Source organism: Giraffa tippelskirchi, chromosome 8, assembly GCF_054371585.1.
Source record: "Giraffa tippelskirchi isolate mGirTip1 chromosome 8, T2T-mGirTip1v1.2.pri, whole genome shotgun sequence".
Lineage (NCBI taxonomy): Eukaryota > Metazoa > Chordata > Mammalia > Artiodactyla > Giraffidae > Giraffa > Giraffa tippelskirchi.
The window spans coordinates 7,872,411-7,892,594 of record NC_137282.1 but is presented as its reverse complement, the minus strand read 5'-3'; the positions used below and the strand labels follow the sequence as shown (position 1 = coordinate 7,892,594).

The following is a 20,184-nucleotide window of genomic DNA, read 5'->3' as shown; positions in this document are numbered from 1 at the left end:
CTTTGTTGTCTGAATGTTGAGCTTTAAGCCAACTTTTTCACTCTCCTCTTTCACTTTCATCAAGAGGCTCTTTAGTTCTTCTTCACTTTCTGCCATAAGGGTGGTGTCATCTGCATATTTGAGGTTATTGATTTTTCTCCCAGCAATCTTGATTCCAGCTTGTGCTTCCTCCAGCCCAGAATTTCTCATGATGTACTCTGCATGTAAGTTAAATAAGCAGGGTGACAATATACAGCCTTGACGTACTCCTTTTCCTATTTGGAACCAGTCTGCTGTTCCATGTCCAGTTCTAACTGTTGCTTCCTGATCTGCATACAAGTTTCTGAAGAGGCAGGTCAGGTGGCCTGGTATTCCCATCTCTTTCAGAATTGTCCACAGTTTATTGTGATCCACACAGTCAAAGGCTTTGGCATAGTCAATAAAGCAGAAGTAGATGTTTTTCTGGAACTGTCTTCCTTTTTCAATGATCCAGCAGATGTTGGCAATTTGATCTCTGGTTCCTCTGCCTTTTCTAAAACCAGCTTCAACATCTGGAAATTCACAGTTCACATATTGCTGAAGCCTGGCTTGGAGAATTTTGAGTATTACTTTGCTAGCGTGTGAGATGAGTGCAATTGTGCAGTAGTTTGAGCATTCTTTGGCATTGCCTTTCTTTGGGATTGGAACGAAAACTGACCTTTTCCAGTCCCGTGGCCACTGCTGAGTCGCTTAGTAGTATTTAATTCCTTACTCAGGACCTCCGTCTGCTTCTAATCAAAGACCTCAACTACTTCTCAGACTAACCTGCTGTCACAAAAAAGATGATGGGCCATCCTAAACCTGGCAAATGACCTACACATCCTCGGTGCTACAGAAGTGCTGGTGGTGACTAATCTCGGGACCCGTGGGATGGAGCCGTGTTCTCGGTCCACCAGCATCCAGCCTCCCACGGTGTGGCTCTCTCCACAGAAGCACATGCCCTGCTGAAAACAGAAGGTGGCAGGACATCGCTCTCACCCCCACCCCTTGCCCATGCAGAACCGCTGCTGCTCTGAGTCACTTGGACCCAGAGGCAAGTGGAGGAGGGTCTTGTCAGCTGCACCTAAAGCCCTGCTGCCCGAACCTCTCCACTTGGTGAGGAAGCACCCATATGCTGCCACAGGTCTGGGATCAGCGCGGGCAGAGAAGGAACCACTCATCCAGCCAGGGATGTTCTTACAATGCAGCTCACTGCCCTCCACACCCCTCTTTCATCCAGGCACCCTGACGCTACCCATAAGAGGTCCTACTGCAAACAGGTGACGTACAAATGATCTTCTGGCCGGAAAACAAAACAAGCATACCAGATGGAGTTCCCAGGGGCGGAATCAGAAAATCTGAACAAAAACCAACAAAAGGATGACAAATGACAGAGGAGAGACCAATGTTTCCTGAGACACAGGCACTTGAGATTCATTGTTTCTTGAAACACAGGCACTTGAGATTCATTTGGTAACTGCTCCAAAACTTAAACTGAGAATACAAAAGCTAAGCTCATAAATACTGTTTTTTGGCATCCACATTTTTAAAACATTGCCTTGGAACTAATGAAAAATATATGAAAAAACAGAAATAAACCTTCAAGGTTTACAAATAAACTTAAGTAAACCTCTGAAACACATTCACTTTAACGTGTTCTTTCTTTAAGAACTTTCAAACAGTTTTAAAATGACAAAGAGCTATGCTACAAATATCTTTTTTTTCTGGACTTTTTGAAAAGCACTGACTTAGCCAAAATCTATTTGAACACATTCAAGAAAGAAATGGTTGCTTGACACTTGAACACTGACCAAAATCATAACATACAGAAAGCACAAATAAAATATAATGAATGAGAAACAAATCTGAAAAACATGCATATACATATATACATATACATGTATATTACATATACATATAGCTGAATTACTTTGCTATACACCTGAAAATAACATAACACTGTAAATCAGCTATACTCCTATTTAAAAAAAAAAAACTGTCAGACCAGTTTTTGAAAAGTTAAAGCAAAAGTCTCATCTATGGCTATGACAGAAGTCGGGCGGAGAAGTGGGTCAGTGGATGCATTCCCACGGGTGGGAAGACGAGGCTACTTACCGACCATGGCACTGACCTCCCCGGCCATGAGCATCTCCACGGTGTCGTTGTACAGGTTCACGTCGATGATGCCCTTCCGGATGGTCTCTCCGACTTTGGCCCCCAGCAACACCGAGCCGGTGGTTTCAAAGATGGAAGCCAGGATACAGGCCTGCCTCAAGGTCACCACACCCGAGCCCACGGCGGTACCAAACGAATTGGCAACGTCATTGGCACCCACAGAAAACGCCAAGATAAAAGCTATGATAAAACCCAAGATGACCATCCACAGGTACTCGTCCATCGCCATTGTGGACGCGGGGTGCCAGGTGCTTTTCTTGTGCAGAAATCTCTGAAATCGGCTGAGCCTGAGGTTCTACGGGGTGTGAGGCTGAGAGTTCCTGTAAACAGCGAGTCTGCTCTGGAAAGTGCCAGATGATGTTGGGGCTGCACAAACTGCTAACTGCTGGTTTTCAAACTACTGTCAGGACAGTTCATTGGGTTGTGTTCAGTCAGCGGTAAAACACATTCCATATTTTCCCTCCTGATCTGGGGAAGCTGTAAGGGCTCCTCCTGTGACAGAAAGAAAACAAAAGGAATTAGTCACCCTGAGGAACGGGTGACAACAGTCTGTTCTTTCAGGAACAAGTGTTTGGAGACGCCTCATGGGCTCTCAATCTCGCTTGTATGTGGCCGATCTGACCATAAAGCAACGCAAGGAAGATTATAATCAGGCTAACTTTGACACCCCCACACCACCAAAAAAGAGTTGATTCTAAATCTTCAGAGGGTGATCATGCTTTATGATTATAGACTGACAAGAAGTCCTACTAGGGTACATTTTTACACAATTTGAAGAATATATGTGGCCTTTATTTTAGAAGGAAAAAATTCCATCAGAGGAAGAAAAGAAAAAATGAGAAATTCAGAGTCACAGAGCTCATCAGATACACAGAACACGCCTAACTTCTTGGAGCAGGGTTACCCCAATGTAGCTGTGACACTTTGGGGTGTGGCTGCTTGTCCACCTGCTCACAAACACACTTCACACCGAGCTCAGCAAACCTGTGTCTGAGCATGAAGTGACCTGTCCACAGGGTGATGGGGGAGACAGAAGCTGAAGGGGCTTCCCAGCAGGATGGGAACGCCGGAGCGGACCTTATCAGAGCACGAGGGAGAGCAAGTCACTACACACCGCCTCCCACCTCACCAGGGAACAGTCAGAGGCCTGAGCACAGCCTGGGAGATCACCCCCAGGTCCCCCCAGGGCCCCCCTCCAGATCTCCCCAGGACCCTCCCAGATATCCTCAGGGTTCCCCTGCAGAGCCCTGGGGAGATCTGGGGGAAGCCCCAGGGAGATCTGGGGGCGGTGGGGGGGGAGTCGCAAGGAAATCTGGGGGGAGCTCCAAGGAGATATGGTGGAGACTTGAGAATATCTGGGGGGGAGCTCTGATCCCGGGGTTCCTCCATAGATCTGCTCAGGGCTCCCCCCAGATCTCCTCGGGGCTCCCCCTAGATCTGTTCAGGGCTCCCTCCCTAGATCACCTTCTGCCAGATCTCATCTCACCCCCCAAGACCGCCTGGGCTCACTGACCTCAGCTCCTGCCCATCTCCTCCCCTCACTTGCTCCTGCCTCTTCTATGAAAACCTCTAGCTCCCTCAGCTTAGAGCCTTCGTACCTGCTGGTCCCTGGGCCAGAAACATCCTTTCCGTCAGTTCACCGCCTGCTCCAAGTCCCCTTCTGCCCAGACGTCACCACCAGAGCGGACCCCGACCTTGTCTAACAGCAGTGACCCCGGCCCATGCCATTATCCTTTTCTCTCACCCAACTGTCTGCCTTTTCTGCTGACCACCTCATTCATTCGTTCACTCACTCCCATCTGGCTTCACGCACAGGGATTCCCAGCTCTGTCTCCAGCACACAGACTAGCATTTGACATGGGATAAGCCCTAATCAAGCCGCTGAGTAAGCGAAGAAAGAAGCTATTACATAAAGGAAGAAAACTCTTGCATAGGCTTCTTCCTCCGATGAAGAGGTGATGTCACAGAATTAATACATCCATGAAGGAAAAATGTCCTGAAAAGCTGCAGAGTCGTGGTGTTCTATTATTATACAGAGTACCACATCTGTGTACTTGAGTGGTTCTCAGCATTGAGAATGATGCCTATAAATGCTTATTGAACTGAGTTAGCCTCATATACCACGTCATATAAAATATAACGATCAGTCAACATTAAGGTTATTTAGAGGGAAAAAAGCAGGACACAAAATGTATGTACCTATGACTGTGGCAATGTTAAAAGGTATATAAAAGACCCAGAGGTAATTCACTAACAGTGTAACAGTGGCTGAGCTGACAAGCAGTAGTAGAGATCAATTTTTTCTTTCCTCCCCAAACTCAATACTGTCATGATGTGCTTTCCAAATTAAAATACATAAAAACAAATCAATAAATATATAGAACCATCTTTTTAGAAAAAATAATCAACTACAATGCAGCAACCACACGTGTTGGCAGTGTGACAGGCATAGGACAAAACAGGAAGTGTGCCCAGATCACCTTCTCACTTTCTAAGCTTTGTAGCCCATGTGACTCTGGAGACGTGGGGAAAGACTGCGCTGAGTCGATAAATGAAAATACAAAGTCATACCAGTGTGGACCAATATTATCTACCTTGAAATACAAAGAGTTCTAGATGAAGCCTTGTCTGTCATGTCAGGGGACCCACAGGCCAACAAGGACAGTACTGGATGCTGTTTACTGAGCGCCCTGGTGTGCCCGTCACCGGGAAGATGCTGAGTGACACGGGATGTGGTCCAGGAGGGGAGACGGATGCTCATCAACGGACACACGTCAGACTATTCCGTGTGCCAGGTGCTGAAGTGGGGAGGCCTACGTCGTACATATAGCCTCACGAGCGCACAGATGGGGCACCTGGTCTGTGTGAGCAGGAGGGGGTCCCCTGCCACCTAAGGATGGGGGGGGTCAACTTGGGACCAGGGGGTCACTCCAGGTGGTTCCCAGTTGCAAAGGAGTGGCACGAGGGGGGAGACCAGAGGCAGCCCGGGGAGGTGGAGGCTGGGCTGGACCACAAGGATGATGGCCCCTGCTAACACTGCAGGTCCTGTTAGGGGGGTGCTGATGTGCTCAGGCTCTCCTTCCTGGAGGCCCCTGGCCACAGTGCAGAGGGGGCCAGGGTGGAGGCAGGAGGGGACGTGGGGAGACTGCCTCCAAGGCCCCTGCACGGCGCAGGTGCAGATGGGGTGTCCTGAACCGGGGACGGGATGCTGACAAGGGGAAGAGAAGGGATGGAAAGAGGGGTTCCGGTGGCTGATGCCACCGGGACGCAGCGCTGGCTCGTCAGTGGGGATGGAAACAGGAACGCTGGGCTGAGGAGTTACTGGGCAGCGTGTTTTCCCATCTGCGCTGTGCTTGGTTTTGTTGGTAGGTGGCAGAGCGGGGTCTGGGCACAGCTCACGGCTGGACACGCCACATGCAGGGGGTGAGGTGAGGCCCTCGGGCCGCTCTGCTTGGACTGAGGGTTTCATAGTCTTTGTAGAACCCCAGCACCATTTCAGAGCAGGGGTTCTCTCTCCCACTCACATGATCTTAAACAGCTTATCTCCACAATTATGTCTATGTTTTCTCCTTCACACTCAACCCCCGAAGTTCCGAAGCACCTGGCTGAGGAGAAAGGCCTGCCCCTTTCAAGAGACCAAATGATTTCCATCTTGCATGATATTTACCCAGCCTACTTCCTATTGCAAGTACCAACACTTTGATTTTCTTCACTGATTTTTATCCAACACGCACAAAGCGAAGTGCTTAAATAACTGCACAACGGGATGCATTGAAACAGAGGGTCGCACTGCTGAAACTGCATCCTCGGCGGGCCGGAAAGTCACCGTGCAAGCGGTAGCTTGTCAAGAATGCGGCCAAATTCAGAGTGGCCGAGGCCCGACCGGGAAGCTCATGTCTGAAAGTAGAATTTTGAAGGAGGGGGAGGTGGTTGATCACATCAAGGCGGAAATTCGCCTTATTCAATAAGTGATGCTGGGCCAACGTGCCAGCTGCTAACTATCCAGAAGGAAGAAAAAAGTGAGATCCCTACCTCACCCCAAGTTAAAGATTTAAATATAAAAACTGAAATCTGAATAAAGACTGTAGGCAAATATTTACTCCATGTTGGGGCGGGGAAGCCTAGACGTGACACTGGCGGCAGTGCATGGAAACACGCGTGAGCTCACGGGAATCCTGCAGACAGAGGCTCTGAGTGTGGGAGCGACAACGAAAACGCCTTCTCTCCTCCTCAGCGGCGATGCTCGGCCCGGGGCGACGCCCATCAGAAAACCTCCGGCAAACGCCTTGTTCTTCCTATCTCTCCTCCGAGAGCTTTTCTGAGAAGTGTCAGGACGTGATGAGGATGGCTGGAACCAAGCATTGCTCTTCCCTCTCCTTCCCTGAGTGTGAAAACCCCTAAATGGCCGGACTCACAGACCTAGGGTTACAAGACGGTCGTCGGTGTTCAGATGCCCCCGACCTCTCGCGCTGGAGGAGCAGAGCCCTCGAGAGTTCGAACTCCCGCAGGAAGTACTGAGGGTTTCGTAAGGTCTGGGTCCCAGACGGGTCATGTTCACAAGAGCCTGCTTTTCCTCGGTGAGCAGGCGTCTCAGCTCACCTGGGCGCGGCCGGGCGCCTGGGCCTTCGGCTCTGAGCCGCGCTCCCAGGGCTCCTACGTGGAGGCTTCGACTCTCTTCCTCTGTCAGCGTTGACTCAACTCTCCCCAACACCCTCCTCCCCACCCTGGGAATCGGAATGTTTATAGAAGCGTGAAAACAAACATTCTCAGGATATTTCTAGTCAGGTTTGTACACTGCTTAAGAATAGGAATGTTGCTGAGTTGTGGCATTTAATAAACTTCAGTGCACAGAGAAGCCTGGATTGGGGGGTCCTGCTCTGAAATGCTGCCAACAGTTACACCCCAGGAGACCCTTGACCCTCCCAGCAAAGGTCTGCTCCAGCCTCCCAGCCCCCGCCGGCCTGGGGTCTAACCATCTCCCCAGTCAGCACTACCAGCTCCAGACAACCAGGTCCACGGCAGCGGGCTGTGGGCTGTTCAGGGACCCAGACTCACGCAGAAAAGAATCCCAAAGATGACTTCCGGCTTTTTCCCCAAGTACACACCTGTTTTCATCAGTTCACCTGCCAATCTTGAACTCAGCTTTTTTTTTTTTTTAAAAAAACACCTCTGATCCTGAAGGATGCTGACTGAGCTAGCTTCACATCTCACCCAAGTCCTTCTCCTGCCCCTATGATGCAGAAGGAATTCAATAAATCTATAAAATGTCTTATTTCCTGGGTCTGCTAGGAAACAGCATAAATAGGGCAAGGTCCTACTTGATGAGGCTTAATCTTATTTACTGACATGAGCTGAGTCATAATTAACAGTTGCCTACATCCTCTGGCTCGATTCAGAAGCAGATACAGGAGAGGGTCCCCTGTGTTGCTCCAGCCCGTGAGGATCTTTTCCGAAGGCTCACGGCTGCACCCAGGGCAGGCCCTCCCGCCAACAGACAACAGGAAGAAGCCAGGTCCCCACGCAGAAAACCTGGGGCTCTGAAGTAACTTCCCAACTCCTTTCCTGAGGCCCCAGGTACCTCACGCGCACAACTCTCTGAAAATGAAAAACCTGCTCTCCCGGCAGCCCGGACTGCATTGGGGGTTCTGACACTCAGGTCAAAACGTAGGGGGAGACAGGTGTCACTTCAGGGGAAGGATGTAAAGTCCAGTAACTCGGCTACCTGTGGGTGAGCCTGATGAATAAGATGGAAAGATGATGAGTATTTTCCCTGGTGATATTTCAACAGAATGGAAGATTTCACTTTTGGGATCTTGCAGAAAACAGTGCAGCAAGCACATTTTTTTCACCATTCAGGATGTAGACCTTGTCATAAAGAGTCTCTGTTAACATTCTTCTTGAGTAGCTCATTGACTTTACATGCTTAAAAGGTAAAAAAAATAGTTCAAAAAGTAACAGTACATTTAAGATAGAAAATACTGAGCTTCATGTTTTCACACAAATGATGAAAAACTGAAGTATTACTAGGAAGGGTCTGAAACAGGTCTCAACTCCCTTTTCAAGGGCCTGTCCCCAGATAAGCCCCGCAGCCCTGGGAGCAGAGGCATCTGGAGAGGGGCAGAAGGGTGCTGTCCTGATGGAGGCGGGGAGGGGTGAGGAGCAGGGGTGATGGGGAGGGAGGAGGGAGAGAGAAGGGGAAGGAAATGACGTCAGACGGTCAGGGGCCACCTGGAACAGGGGGATGGAGGCGGAGGACGCAGGGGACCGCGCACGGACACACAGCCTGCTAACAGTGACCTAGGACGTGCAAAGTGGAACAGAAGAGGCCAGAACCTTGGCCCAGCCTGGAGTGTCCCTGCCCCTCCTTTTCTCTCTACTAGTAAAGAGGTGTTTCTCCCACCTGGAGAAGGGGACGAGCCCAGCACAGGTCACTCCACGTCCACCCCAGTCTACAGCTGCCCTGGGCAAGTCATGTCCATGCCCCATCTGAGAAGTGGTGTGTGAGGTCCCAGCTCAGCACAGGGGGTCCCACACGTGGGGACCTGTCGTTACCAGCAGAGAAAGCCCTGGGCGATGGGCAGGAAACCTGAGGCCTGAGCCTGGCCCTGCTACTAACCAGTGATGTGACCACAGATAAGACTTGCTTCATCATCTGTAAAGGGGGGACAGTAATAACACATGGGCTTTTTGGAATTATTGTCAGGATCAAATCCTTTTTTCCAAAGTGTTTGCAAGTCGTGGTTGGCTTCAAGCAACTTGAAGTTATCGGTTATCGGGGCAGTCACAGCGAGAATAAGAGCGTAAGGGTCCAAAATCCTTTGGGAAGGGTCTTCCTCACTCACACAGCCCCACCTCCCTCGAGGGCTGCCCTCCTTCCTGCTGTACAAACTCTGGGCTTGTCTTTGCCTGAAGACTGACACACACCGTAAGGCTCAGGAACTTCTTGGAGGGATGGACGGAGGTGAAGGGGCAGAGAGAAAAGAACTCAAAAAAGTGCTAGGAAAAAAAATCCGCACAAAATGGGAAAGCCACTTTGGAAAAGAACTTGGGGGTTTCTCATACCCTAAAACACATGCTTACCGTGCAAGCCAGCAGACCCAAGAGAAATGGAAACACACGTCTATACAGGAGACTGTTCGTTCTCTCGCGAGTAGTTGGTGTTACTATGCATGTGTGTCAAAACTTATACAACCGTACACTGACAACTGGTGGGCTTGCCTGTATATAAGTTATGCTTCAGTAAAGCTGCTTAGAAAATAACACTGGAATAGATAAACATGTGTGGTGATGGGTGCATTAATTACCTGTGCGGGGATGGATGCATTAATCAACTGCTGCTGCTGCTGCTGCTAAGTCGCTTCAGTCGTGTCCGACTCTGTGTGACCCCATAGAAGGCGGCCCACCAGGCTCCGCCGTCCCTGGGATTCTCCAGGCAAGACTGGAGTGGGTTGCCATTTCCTTCTCCAGTGCATGAAAGGGAAAAGTGAAAGTGAAGTCGCTCAGTCGTGTCCGACTCCTAGTGAGCCCATGGGTCTGCAGCCTACCAGGCTCCTCCACCCATGGGATTTTCCAGGCAAGAGTACTGGAGTGGGGTGCCAATGCCTTCTCTGGCATTAATCAACTAGATGGGAAGAATTCTTTTGCAATGTATATATGTATAGAAACATATAAAATCATCACAGGGTATACTTCGTATTGTAATATTTAAATGATAACCTTACCACTTTATCAATTATACCTCAACAGAGCTGGGGGGCGGGGAAAGAAAACAAGTCAGATTTGATATTTTCCCTTCCTGCCACACTGTCCGGCTAGGATGAAGTATAAAAGCTAAACAGTTAAAAAAAGAAAGAGCAGCGAGGAAAGAAGGAACATTCCAGCTAGACACAGTGTGACCAGGGTCAGGGGCAAGCTGTCACTCCTGCTCCAAACAGCGGCATCGAGAAGCAAAGAGCTAAGACCAGAGGAGCGGCTGCATCACAGGGAAGTCCTCCAGAGAGGGACTCGGACACAACTTTGAGGTCAGAGATGAGAGAGGAAGGCCCACCGCTGGGATCGCCCACTGACTGCCCTTCAGGATGGGCACTGAGCGCTTCTCCAGAGAAAAGAGCACCGGTCTTCCCGTGGAGACAAGTCTCCATCACTTCCACAGGAGCCAAACAGGGGTCAGGGCATTTCATGAGCATTTGAGGTCAGGGCAAATACAAGCCATGTCGGCTGAAAGTCACATCTGTGGAGGGCCACGGGCTGGAGATGCGTGATGTCTAAATTTGTGGACACCTCGTGTACCAAAGTTTCTGGGAGGTCAGTTACAGGAAACGAGCGGATGAGATAATAAAAGTGTCACCTTGTTTGCAACTCCAACACCAAATTCTAAAGTCAGTCCTGTAATGTCATCCCCTGTAAGTACAGTCAGAAGTGATTTACACAGTTCCAAGTGACAGTGTTTATTTTCATATGTGGAATGGTGCTTGTATACTTGCCAGGCTGGGCCAGGGGCAGGGCCAGCCAGGTCCTCTACCTTGAACGAGGAGGACTCAGGCGGGGAACGGGTGTTCGTTATGACGTGACTCTCAACAGTTAAAAAAACCAATGATATGAATGTGAATAAACACTCAACGTACAAAGATGTTTATTCCAGTGTCACCTATTATCATTGCGAGAAAAGAGGAAACCACGCAACTTTCCTCAGCCAGACAGGAGAATGGCTGAGAAAACACGGGTGACTTCTAAAGATGAAGCTTTATTTAGTCACTAAAATGGGGTGACATGAGAGCTTTACATGACAATAGAACATAGTAATGATGCTGAGTGAAAAAGGAGTTCACAAAACGGCCTAGGCCAAATCGCAACTCTGTTGAAGAACGCACCAGTCATGGGACTAAAGAAACAGGCCCAAGTTTAGAACGACCCTCTCCGGGTGCTCTTTACATTTTTTTATATTACTAAAATTTTCTACCAGGAGCGATTACTACTTGTATTATTGAAAAAAATGCTTGCAAAACACTACAAAGAAAAGAACATTTTTCCCCCCAAGTTAGGAATGTAACACCAAAATAAGCTTAGTTTTTCCTAGTAAGCAAAATGAATTTCATATGAATCTGCCTGTTTTTGGCCTCTCAGACATTTCTTTCTTCCCTGCAACCCTCAGCTCGAGCTGTACTGAGCAGTTCCGTTCTCTTTACTTCTCTTCTCACTCTCAAGGCTGTCTCTCTATTCCTTTCTGAGCCCCGGGGGCGCGGGTCTCTGTGTGCTTTGGGGCCTCCCGTGCGCGGGAGTGGGAAGGTCCTTCCTCGGTCACACCTGCTCCCTCTCTGGTCTCTTCTCTCACCTTCCTGATGAGTTTCTGGAGGTTCCGGCCGCCAGGACTGAACTTTACCCAAAGAATAAGAAACTGTCCTGACGGTCCAAGTACTTGACAGTATTTGAGTGTAATGTTTACAAGAAACCACGTATATGATCAACTCTTTTAGCCTACCTTGGTTCACAGACTTTGAGAACATTCGAGTCTGAAGGGACTTTAGAAGTTGTCTATGTTGATTTTGGTCCTTTTGAAGATGTGACTGTCCTCACTGGACATGCAGGTTGTGATGACGCACTCACTCCACAGGAGGTGCCCCGAGGAAAGCAGCAGAAGTGATGCCCTGGGGGGCATCCATCAGACCTTCTCAGTGACACTGCCTCCTGCCCTGGAGCTGGGATGCCTTGAAGTCCTGCCCTCCACGAGGAACGGGAGGGCAGAGTCAACGGGGAAAGACCAGAGGGTGATAAAGACATCGGATAACCGGGAATGCTGCAGAGCCTGCATCCTGGAACATTCTCAAGGTCTGATGACGTCTCGAGTCCTGCGCATCATCCAGAGACCACAGGGCCGGGAAGAGGCAGTTTAGCCTGGAACCATGAACCACAGGATTGTCCTGTGGGAAGAGCGGGTGGAAACCTCTGACCCTCTCTCGAGCCGTGCAGTCAGCGGCCTTCATGAGTTTATGGAACGTGAACCTACTTCTTCTCGCCCCCCAGCTCCAGTTTCCACTGCAGAGCCTGTGGGCTCAGCCCTTATTCCTGGTACAGTCAGTCTCCCTCTGCATTCCTGTCATTCTGACATTTAAATTTCTTCTGGGCTCATAAAGCATTTGTGTTATTTAGATGTTTCCACACAGACTTTTGCTCTCTGGGAAGGCACTGTCTAAATCTCGTAAATAAGAATATATTTTTTTAAAGGATAAAGAAATAAAAGCAAAATTAATTCAAATGAGAGAGAGTTAAAGGAGCTGAGATGATCTGACCTAAAGAAGGAAAGATTTAGGAGGTCCTACATGACTTACATGAAAAATATTTCTTAAAAACTGAAAGATTGCCTTGGGAGGTATAAGTGCGAGTGCCTTGTGGGGTTCAAATGGGATTTGACTGAAGTGTTGGGTTAAAGTAAGAAAGCTTTTATCTGTTGTTTCCACTTTAAATGGCTAATTCAGTGAGTCTACGTAAAGGCTCATTTCAGTTCAGTTCAGTCGCTCAGTTATGTCTGACTCATTGAGACCCCATGGACTGCAGCAGGCCAGGCTTCCCTGTCCATCACCAACTCCCCAAGCTTGCTCAAACCCATGTCCATCGAGTCGGTGATGCCATCCAACCATCTCATGCTCTGTCATCCCCTTCTCCTCCTGCCTTCAATCTTTCCCAGCATCAGGGTCTTTTCAAATGAGTCAGTTCTTCGCATCAAGTGGCCAAAGTATTGGAGCTTCAGCTTCAGCATCAGTCCTTCCAATGAATATTCAGGACTGATTTCCTTTAGCATTGACTGGTTGGATCCCCTTGCAGTCCAAGGGACTCTCAAGGGTCTTCTCCAACACCACAGTTCAAAAACACTAATTCTTTGGCACTCAGCTTTCTCTATGGTCCAACTCTCACATCCACACATGACTACTGGAAAAACCATAGCTTTGACTGGATGAACCTTTGTGGGCAAAGTAATGTCTCTGCTTTTTAATATGCTTTCTAGGTTGGTCATAGCTTTTCTTCCAAGGAGCAAGTGTCTTTTAATATCATGGCTGCAGTTACCATCTGCAGTGATGTTGGAGTCCAAGAAAATAAAGCCTGTCTCTGTTTCCATTGCTTCCTCATCTATTTGCCATGAAAATGCTACCAAGAGAAAATACATTATCAGCCCTTCTTTATCTAATTACCTTTCATCATTAATAAGACAAGCTACACTCAGATAGGAGGAGAAAACTTGGTAACGGGATGGGTTGCCTCACAGTGAAATGAGCTCCCACTGGAAATGTGGAATTACCTGCAGTGGAGATTTGAAAAATAAGTTGTGAACACCTTGCCAGAGAGTTTTAGGTGCAAATACTGCTTGAAACCCGAGGACGAGAACAGCTGAGCCTTATGTATCTATTCTCACTCCCAGACAGAAATGGCCCCTGAACATCTCTCCCTTTCTGTATGCGCTAGAGACACAGATCGGAGACAGCAGTGGCACCCCACTCCAGTGTTCCTGCCTGGAGACTCCCATGGGCGGAGGAGCCCGGCAGGCTGCAGCCCATGGGGTCGCCAAGAGTCGGACACGACTGAGCGACTTCACTCTCACTTTTCCCTTTCATGCACTGGAGGAGGAAATGGCAACCCACTCCAGTGTTCTTGCCTGGAGAATCCCAGGGACGGCGGAGCCTGGGGGGCTGCCGTCTATGGGGTCGCACAGAGTCGGACACAACTGAAGCGACTTAGCAGCAGCAGCATAGACACAGATTCCCTCCAAATATTCTAGGTAACCTGTTTTTCTTCACTTGTAACCAAAAACAGATTTGCTTTCAGGAGCAAATCACTTAATATCCTTTCTATCAACTGACAAACCTAAGGATCACTTGTTCCTATTCTGTGCCCTGAAGTGTTGGGCTGCTTGGCCAAGTCCCAGGAGCTATATTAGGGAAATACTTTCCCTTCAGCCACGGTTTAAAATGGAACTATGTATATAAATAGACATCTTGGTTCTTACACATTTATTTGCCAATTCTGTTCCAAGTATAATGGAAGTTCAATAAAAATGAATGATACTTGTAAAAACATTGATTCCTGCTACCACTACGTATTATTTCTATTACTAAAACATTAATATAAATGGAAGAGTTGATAGATGAAGATTATTATCTTCACTACTATCCATGCTCCTTTTACAGCCCCATATTTCTTATTTTCATCCCAGAGGTTCTTAAGCAATAGTTCTTAGGCAGAAGCAAGAGAGGACAAATAAATAAACATTAAAATGACTTAGCTGGAGTTTTTCTCTCTGCGAGGGAGCAAAGTCGATTCAAGTCTCTGAAGTTCTTCATGAGAAGGCCACAAACTTGATTCAATTCCACCAGTAAGGGCAAAATAGCAATGTAAAGCAGCCTACACAAGGCAGTGCGTCCGTAAATCTGGTTGGTAAGTCAGGTGAAAATTTAGCAGTTCTTCACACCTCTGAGACTATGAAATTAAAGTCTTGTTCCTAAATTTAGAGGGGCTTTCCTGGCGGCTCAGCAGTAAAGAATCCACCCACCAAAGCAGGACACACGGGTTCGATCCCTGGGTTGGGAAGATCCCCTGGAAAACGAAACGACTACCCACCCCAGTATTCTTGCCTGGGAAATCCGATGGACAGAGGAGCCTGACGGGGTACAGTCCAAAGAGTCAGACACAACTTAGTGACTAAACAACACAACTAAATTAAGAAACCATAAGCATCTGCTTGATATCACCTTCAAAAAACCATAGAGACAAAAGTATAAAAAAAAGACAGTTTATGAGATTTCTTTGAAAATTACTTCCCAATTCTGAGAGTGCTCCCGTTGCTTCATTCCACATTAAGACAGAAACTTTCCAGGGCAAGTCACTAGCTTCCTTTGTCTGTTTCTTTTAGAAAACTTAGGGCTAGGAAGGTGCTTGTATGTAAACATAAGGGGCTTTCTTACAATAACCAGAAAGCCACCAGGTATAAGCTGCTCTTCTGTGATGTTTGAAATCAGTTAAGAGAATAGAAAGAAACATGTTGTCTTTTATCATCACCTACTTCGTCGCCTTCACTGGAGCTCCTGCGTGTATTCCAACTGCTGTCATGTCACTTCCTTTCAGCCTACTGAACCAAACTCATTCTAGTTTTTCTCGTAAGGTGGGCCTGCCAGCAGGGCATTCTCCCCGTTTTTATTTACTTGGGGACGCTCCTGTTTAGAAAGACAGCTCTCCAGGATCCAGGATTCTCTTAGCACTTTCACGGGTCCTCTCACTGCCGGCTGGTTTCTGCCGCTGTGAGAGTCCCTGGGCTTTCCTCAGACGCCACGAGTCACGTCTCCCTCCCTGCGTTCCCATTTTCTGTTCACCTTTCAACTTTCTGACTGTAATATGTCTGGGTGTGGATCTCTTCGTGTTCATCCTAATTGGAATTTGTTAAGCACTTTGGCTGTGCAGGTTGGTGTTTCTCATCAGCTTTGGGGATTTGCCAGCCATTACTTCTTTGACAGTTTTTTTCTGCCCTTTCTCTCTCCCCTTCTTCTGGTATTCCTGCTGGGGCACTTCATAGTGGCCCATGTTTTTCTGAGACTCTGTTCATTTTCCCTCGTTCTTTTTTTCTTTCAGTTCTTCAGACTACATAACTTCTATCACTCTATCTTCAAATTCGCTGCTTCTTTCTTCTGAAAGTGCAAATCTACTGTGGAGCCCCCTGATGAGTTTTTCATTTTGGTTATTGTACTTTTCAACTCCAAAATTTCCATTTTAAAAAGATGTTTTAATTGTGATTAAAATAAGCATAAAATTTACCATTTAACTATTTTTAAGCTTACAGTTCAGTGACATTAAGTACATTCACGTCATTGTGTAAACACCACAGCCATCCACCTATAGAACTTTTTATCTTACAAAACTGAAACTCTGTACCCATTAGACAATAATTTTCCATTCTTCCTGGCCACCACAGTTCCACCTTCTGTCTCTATGGATCTGACTGTTCTAAGTGCATCACACGAGTGAAATCATACACTATTTGTCTTTTTCTGAGTGTCTTATTTCACTTGGCATAATGTCTTCAAAGTTCATCCTTGTTGCAACGTGTCAGAATTCCCTTTAAAGGCTGAATAATAGTCCATTGTATGTATGGACCATATCTTATTTATCCATTCATCTGCTGATGGACTTCTGGGTTGCTTCTACTTTTTGGCTATTGTGAATACTACTATTAAAACAGTGTACAAACATCTCTTGGAGTTCCTGCTTTCAGTTCTTTTGGGTATACAACCAGAAGCAGAATTGCTGGGTCAGATGATAAATCTGTTAATTTTTTTCAGGAAACACCATACTATTTTGTACAGCAGCTACATCACTTTACATTCCCGCCAACAGTGCACAAAGGTTCCAGTTTCTCCACGTTATTTTCTATGTTATTATTTTTCAGGAGAAGTCATCCTAATGGATATGAGGTGATATCTCACTGTGGGTTTGTGATTACTGTTGGTGAGTGTTTTCACGTGCTTGCTGGTCATCTGTATGGAGAAATGTCTATTTAAGTCCTTTGCCCAGTTTTGAGTCAGTTTATTTTTCTGTTGTTCAAGTTGTACGAGTTCTTCATATATTTATATTGTGGATACTAACCCCTTATCAGATGTATGATTTACAAATATTTTCCCCTATTCTGTAGGTTGGCTTTTCACTCTATTGCTTGTGTCCTTTGATATACAGAAACCTTTAATTTTGATGTAGTCCAATTTATCTATCCTTACTTTTGTTTTTGGTGTCATAACTACATTTGGTTCTTTTTTTTTTTATCATTTCTATCTCTTTTAGGGATAGTCTCTATTTGATGAGTCACTGCCACCAATTTTCCTTGAATTCTTTCAGAATAGTTTATTTTAGATTTTGAACTAAGATAATATAATAATAGCTGTTCTGAAGTCTTTGTCTGCTAAGTTCAATAAATGGGCCCCTCAAAAGCAGTCTCTACTGTCTGCTTACTTCCCCTATGTATCACACCTTTCAGTTTCTCTAACATGTCTCATAATTTTTTTGTTGAAAAATAGACATAAAGGACAACTTATTGTAGCAACTCTGGCTATTGGTACTCCCATCCGCTAGAGGTCTGTTGTTATTTGGCTGTTCACTTGGCTGGACGAATTCTGTGACATCTCATTTCCCTACAGTGTACAGCTGTTGCTGTGGCCGCTCAGATATTCCCCCATGTTTTTGTATTTTAGTCTGGCTTACTAGGAATCACCCATGGGACAGCATAAGCTACTTACTGGTCAAAGGTTATGCTTAAGCCCCCTTAGCTAGTCAGATTTCCAGACTCTACCATGACGTTTGGGGCTCTCTTCCACAGTTCAGAGAGCAAGGGATGGAGGGAGCATCTGAAAGCAAAGGGGCAGCACAAGGGTAATCGCTGGAGAGTTGGGATTATTCTGTATCCTGGCTGTGCTGGTGGCCACAAAACCCCGAGCATGTGTGAAACCTCATTCAGCTGTACACCAGAAAAAGTGAATTTTGCTGTATGTAAATTTTTAAGTGACTGGATTTGCCTTTTAAGAAAAGATACTTCTACACCTGGAGTCAGATCCAATTGATCACTTGAGTTCTCAAAAGGAGACAAAAAACAAATCTTTCTTATTATACGATCGCCTATTGGAGTCATTCCATCTCAGAACACACATATAAATTAAAAACCAGATCCTTCTAGTACTTAATAGTTAGCCTGATAATGCATGATAACTAATGCATGATAATGTCAAGCTTTTCTACCTGGTCAAAGAAGTCTCTTTTGGATTAGACTTTAAGTCATTTTTCTTCAAGTCAAAATTGTGGATTTCCTTAATTGTTACTGACAAGGCTCACAGAGCCTGGAGACATTATGACTTAAAAGATAGGGGGAATATCAGAAAAATGTCCACAGAAGTAGAGATGGCAAAAATCAGGCCTGACAGAGGAGGTGTGAAGGTGGACGTGCTGCCTGCCAGGTGCCCAGGGATTCTCGACTCCGCTGGGCAGGCTGAGGCACAAAGTGATGGGGCATCCCAGCAAGCCTCCATTCCTGCTCCGGCGCCACTTCAATTTCAGGTCAGGCTGAAAGCAATCCTTCTTTCTTTTAAAAACCTTCATACTCATTGATGAGGTCATTTATAATTCCCAGCTACCTCGCTACGCTGAGTACAACCATACTTTCTCATTTCCGATTTCAGTCTTCAGAGAAAAGACAGAAACAAACAAAGCAAACAAACAAACAAAAAACCAGATGAACAAACAAAAAAAACAAAAAGGAAGAAAATGAACTCGGTCCAAGTCTTTAAGCCAAGATTCAGCGACCCTTTCCCTGGATAGCCATCAGCTTCCTGCCCTTTCTAACGGAGCCTAGAGCAATTGTAGGAGAAAGAGGCGAAGATGATGAAGAAAGGAAGGGCAGAGTGAGGAGAAGGACGCTCCTTGTAAGGATGAAGACGGAAAGGAGGAAACCTGAAAAACCAGCTCTCTGGGCTCCCAGGACTCGGGGAAAGACTCCTGATGAGTAACAAAGACTCTGAAGCAAAGGTTAGGCCACAATGTGATCCATCTGGCTTCCCAAGGCACTTTGGCTTTAAGTTTAAGGTTATCAGTCTTGTTGAAAGTGGATTCAACTCAGTCTCAACCCAGACTTCTGTCCCCAAGTGAACCTGGTGATGGATCCACTCATTCTGGTCAAGGCTTAGTGTTTGCACAGACTTCAGAGGGAGACCTTTGCCATAGCCATCAGAAGTATTTCTTCTTTCGTGTCACCATACAAAGTGGGTAGAAAGGGAGGCCTCCTGTTACGGCTCAAGAATTTCTTAAAGCAAGTACCACCAGTACCAAAACAATTCCCCCAAATACCCTTACGATTAAGGCCATAGGACACGCCAGGAACATCTGGCAGAAGTAACCGAGCAGCAGATGCTCTCTTACACCGCTATCACCTCCATTAATGCTGCTGAGATGCACACAGAGGCCACATAGATAAGTGCTGTGTAAATACTACCCAAAGCCCACGGCCATGGTTCCACCCTCCACTATTCTGGGCCTAAGTGGATAATCTTCACGCTAGGTGTACTATTTTAATGACTTTTAAAAATATGTTTTATTTGCCAGCTCCCTGCCTTCCCTCTCCACATAACACTGAACCTGGCCAAACTGAGATTCATGTGAGAGTTCACGGAACCTCTAGAGCACTGAGGTCACAAGGCAGACCCCTGCAGGATGCCTTTCACCTGTGCCTGGAACATGTATACTCAGTGGCGCCTGACTCTCTGTGACCCCATGGACCATAGCCCGCCAGGCTCCGCTGTCCATGAGACTCCCCAGGCAAGAATACCGGAGTGGGTTGCCATTTCCTTCTCCAGGGGATCTTCCCAACCCAGGGATGGAATCCACGTCTCCCTGCATTGGTAAGCAGGTTCTTTACCACTAGCGCCACCTGTGAAGCCCAACATGCATGCATATAAAAATTTGGTACATACAGAAAAGGAGAAAGTAAAACAAGGAACAATGCTTCTTGCCCACCCCTGCAAAATGACCACTGTTTCTGTGAACACTTGGGTGTACTCATTTTATCCACAGGGGGAGGTATTAATTATGTAAGCCACTGAGAGGCCACTGATGAATCAAATAAAGTATAAAAGTCAAAATAAAAATGAATTACAACAGTTCTTTTTTGAAAACAAAGGTTTTCATATTTCACAAGTAATATATGCTCACTGAAGAAAAAAGCCTAAAATATAGGTAACCAGAAAGCCAGGGGAAAACATGAGCTCATTCCTACAGCTAACTGTTGTTATATTTGGGGCACTGCGTTCTTTTTTTACGTGCATATAAATGCCTTCCTTTTAAAAAAGGAATTAAAGCTATGAATACCCATTTAAAAATGTCTTCCATTCAAAAAATGAGCTGATACCTATGTTTTTTTGTAACCTGCTAGTTTTACTCCATATACATCCAACACCATCATTTCAAACAGCTGCAGCATGCTGCATTATGGGGCAGGAC

General features: G+C 46.5%; 1 protein-coding gene across 2 annotated transcripts in view; it reads right to left on the bottom strand.

Annotated features, from left to right (window-relative positions):
• The window catches only part of SLC20A2 (solute carrier family 20 member 2), a 106,125-nt gene that overhangs the window by 47,783 nt on the left and 38,158 nt on the right, over positions 1 to 20,184 (bottom strand). For both annotated transcript variants that reach the window (XM_081519148.1, XM_081519147.1), the window contains exon 2: positions 2,113 to 2,664. In XM_081519148.1, the coding sequence (XP_081375274.1) occupies positions 2,113 to 2,401 (289 nt within the window). In that variant the 5' untranslated portion in view covers positions 2,402 to 2,664. The remainder of the gene's footprint in view (positions 1 to 2,112; positions 2,665 to 20,184) is intronic.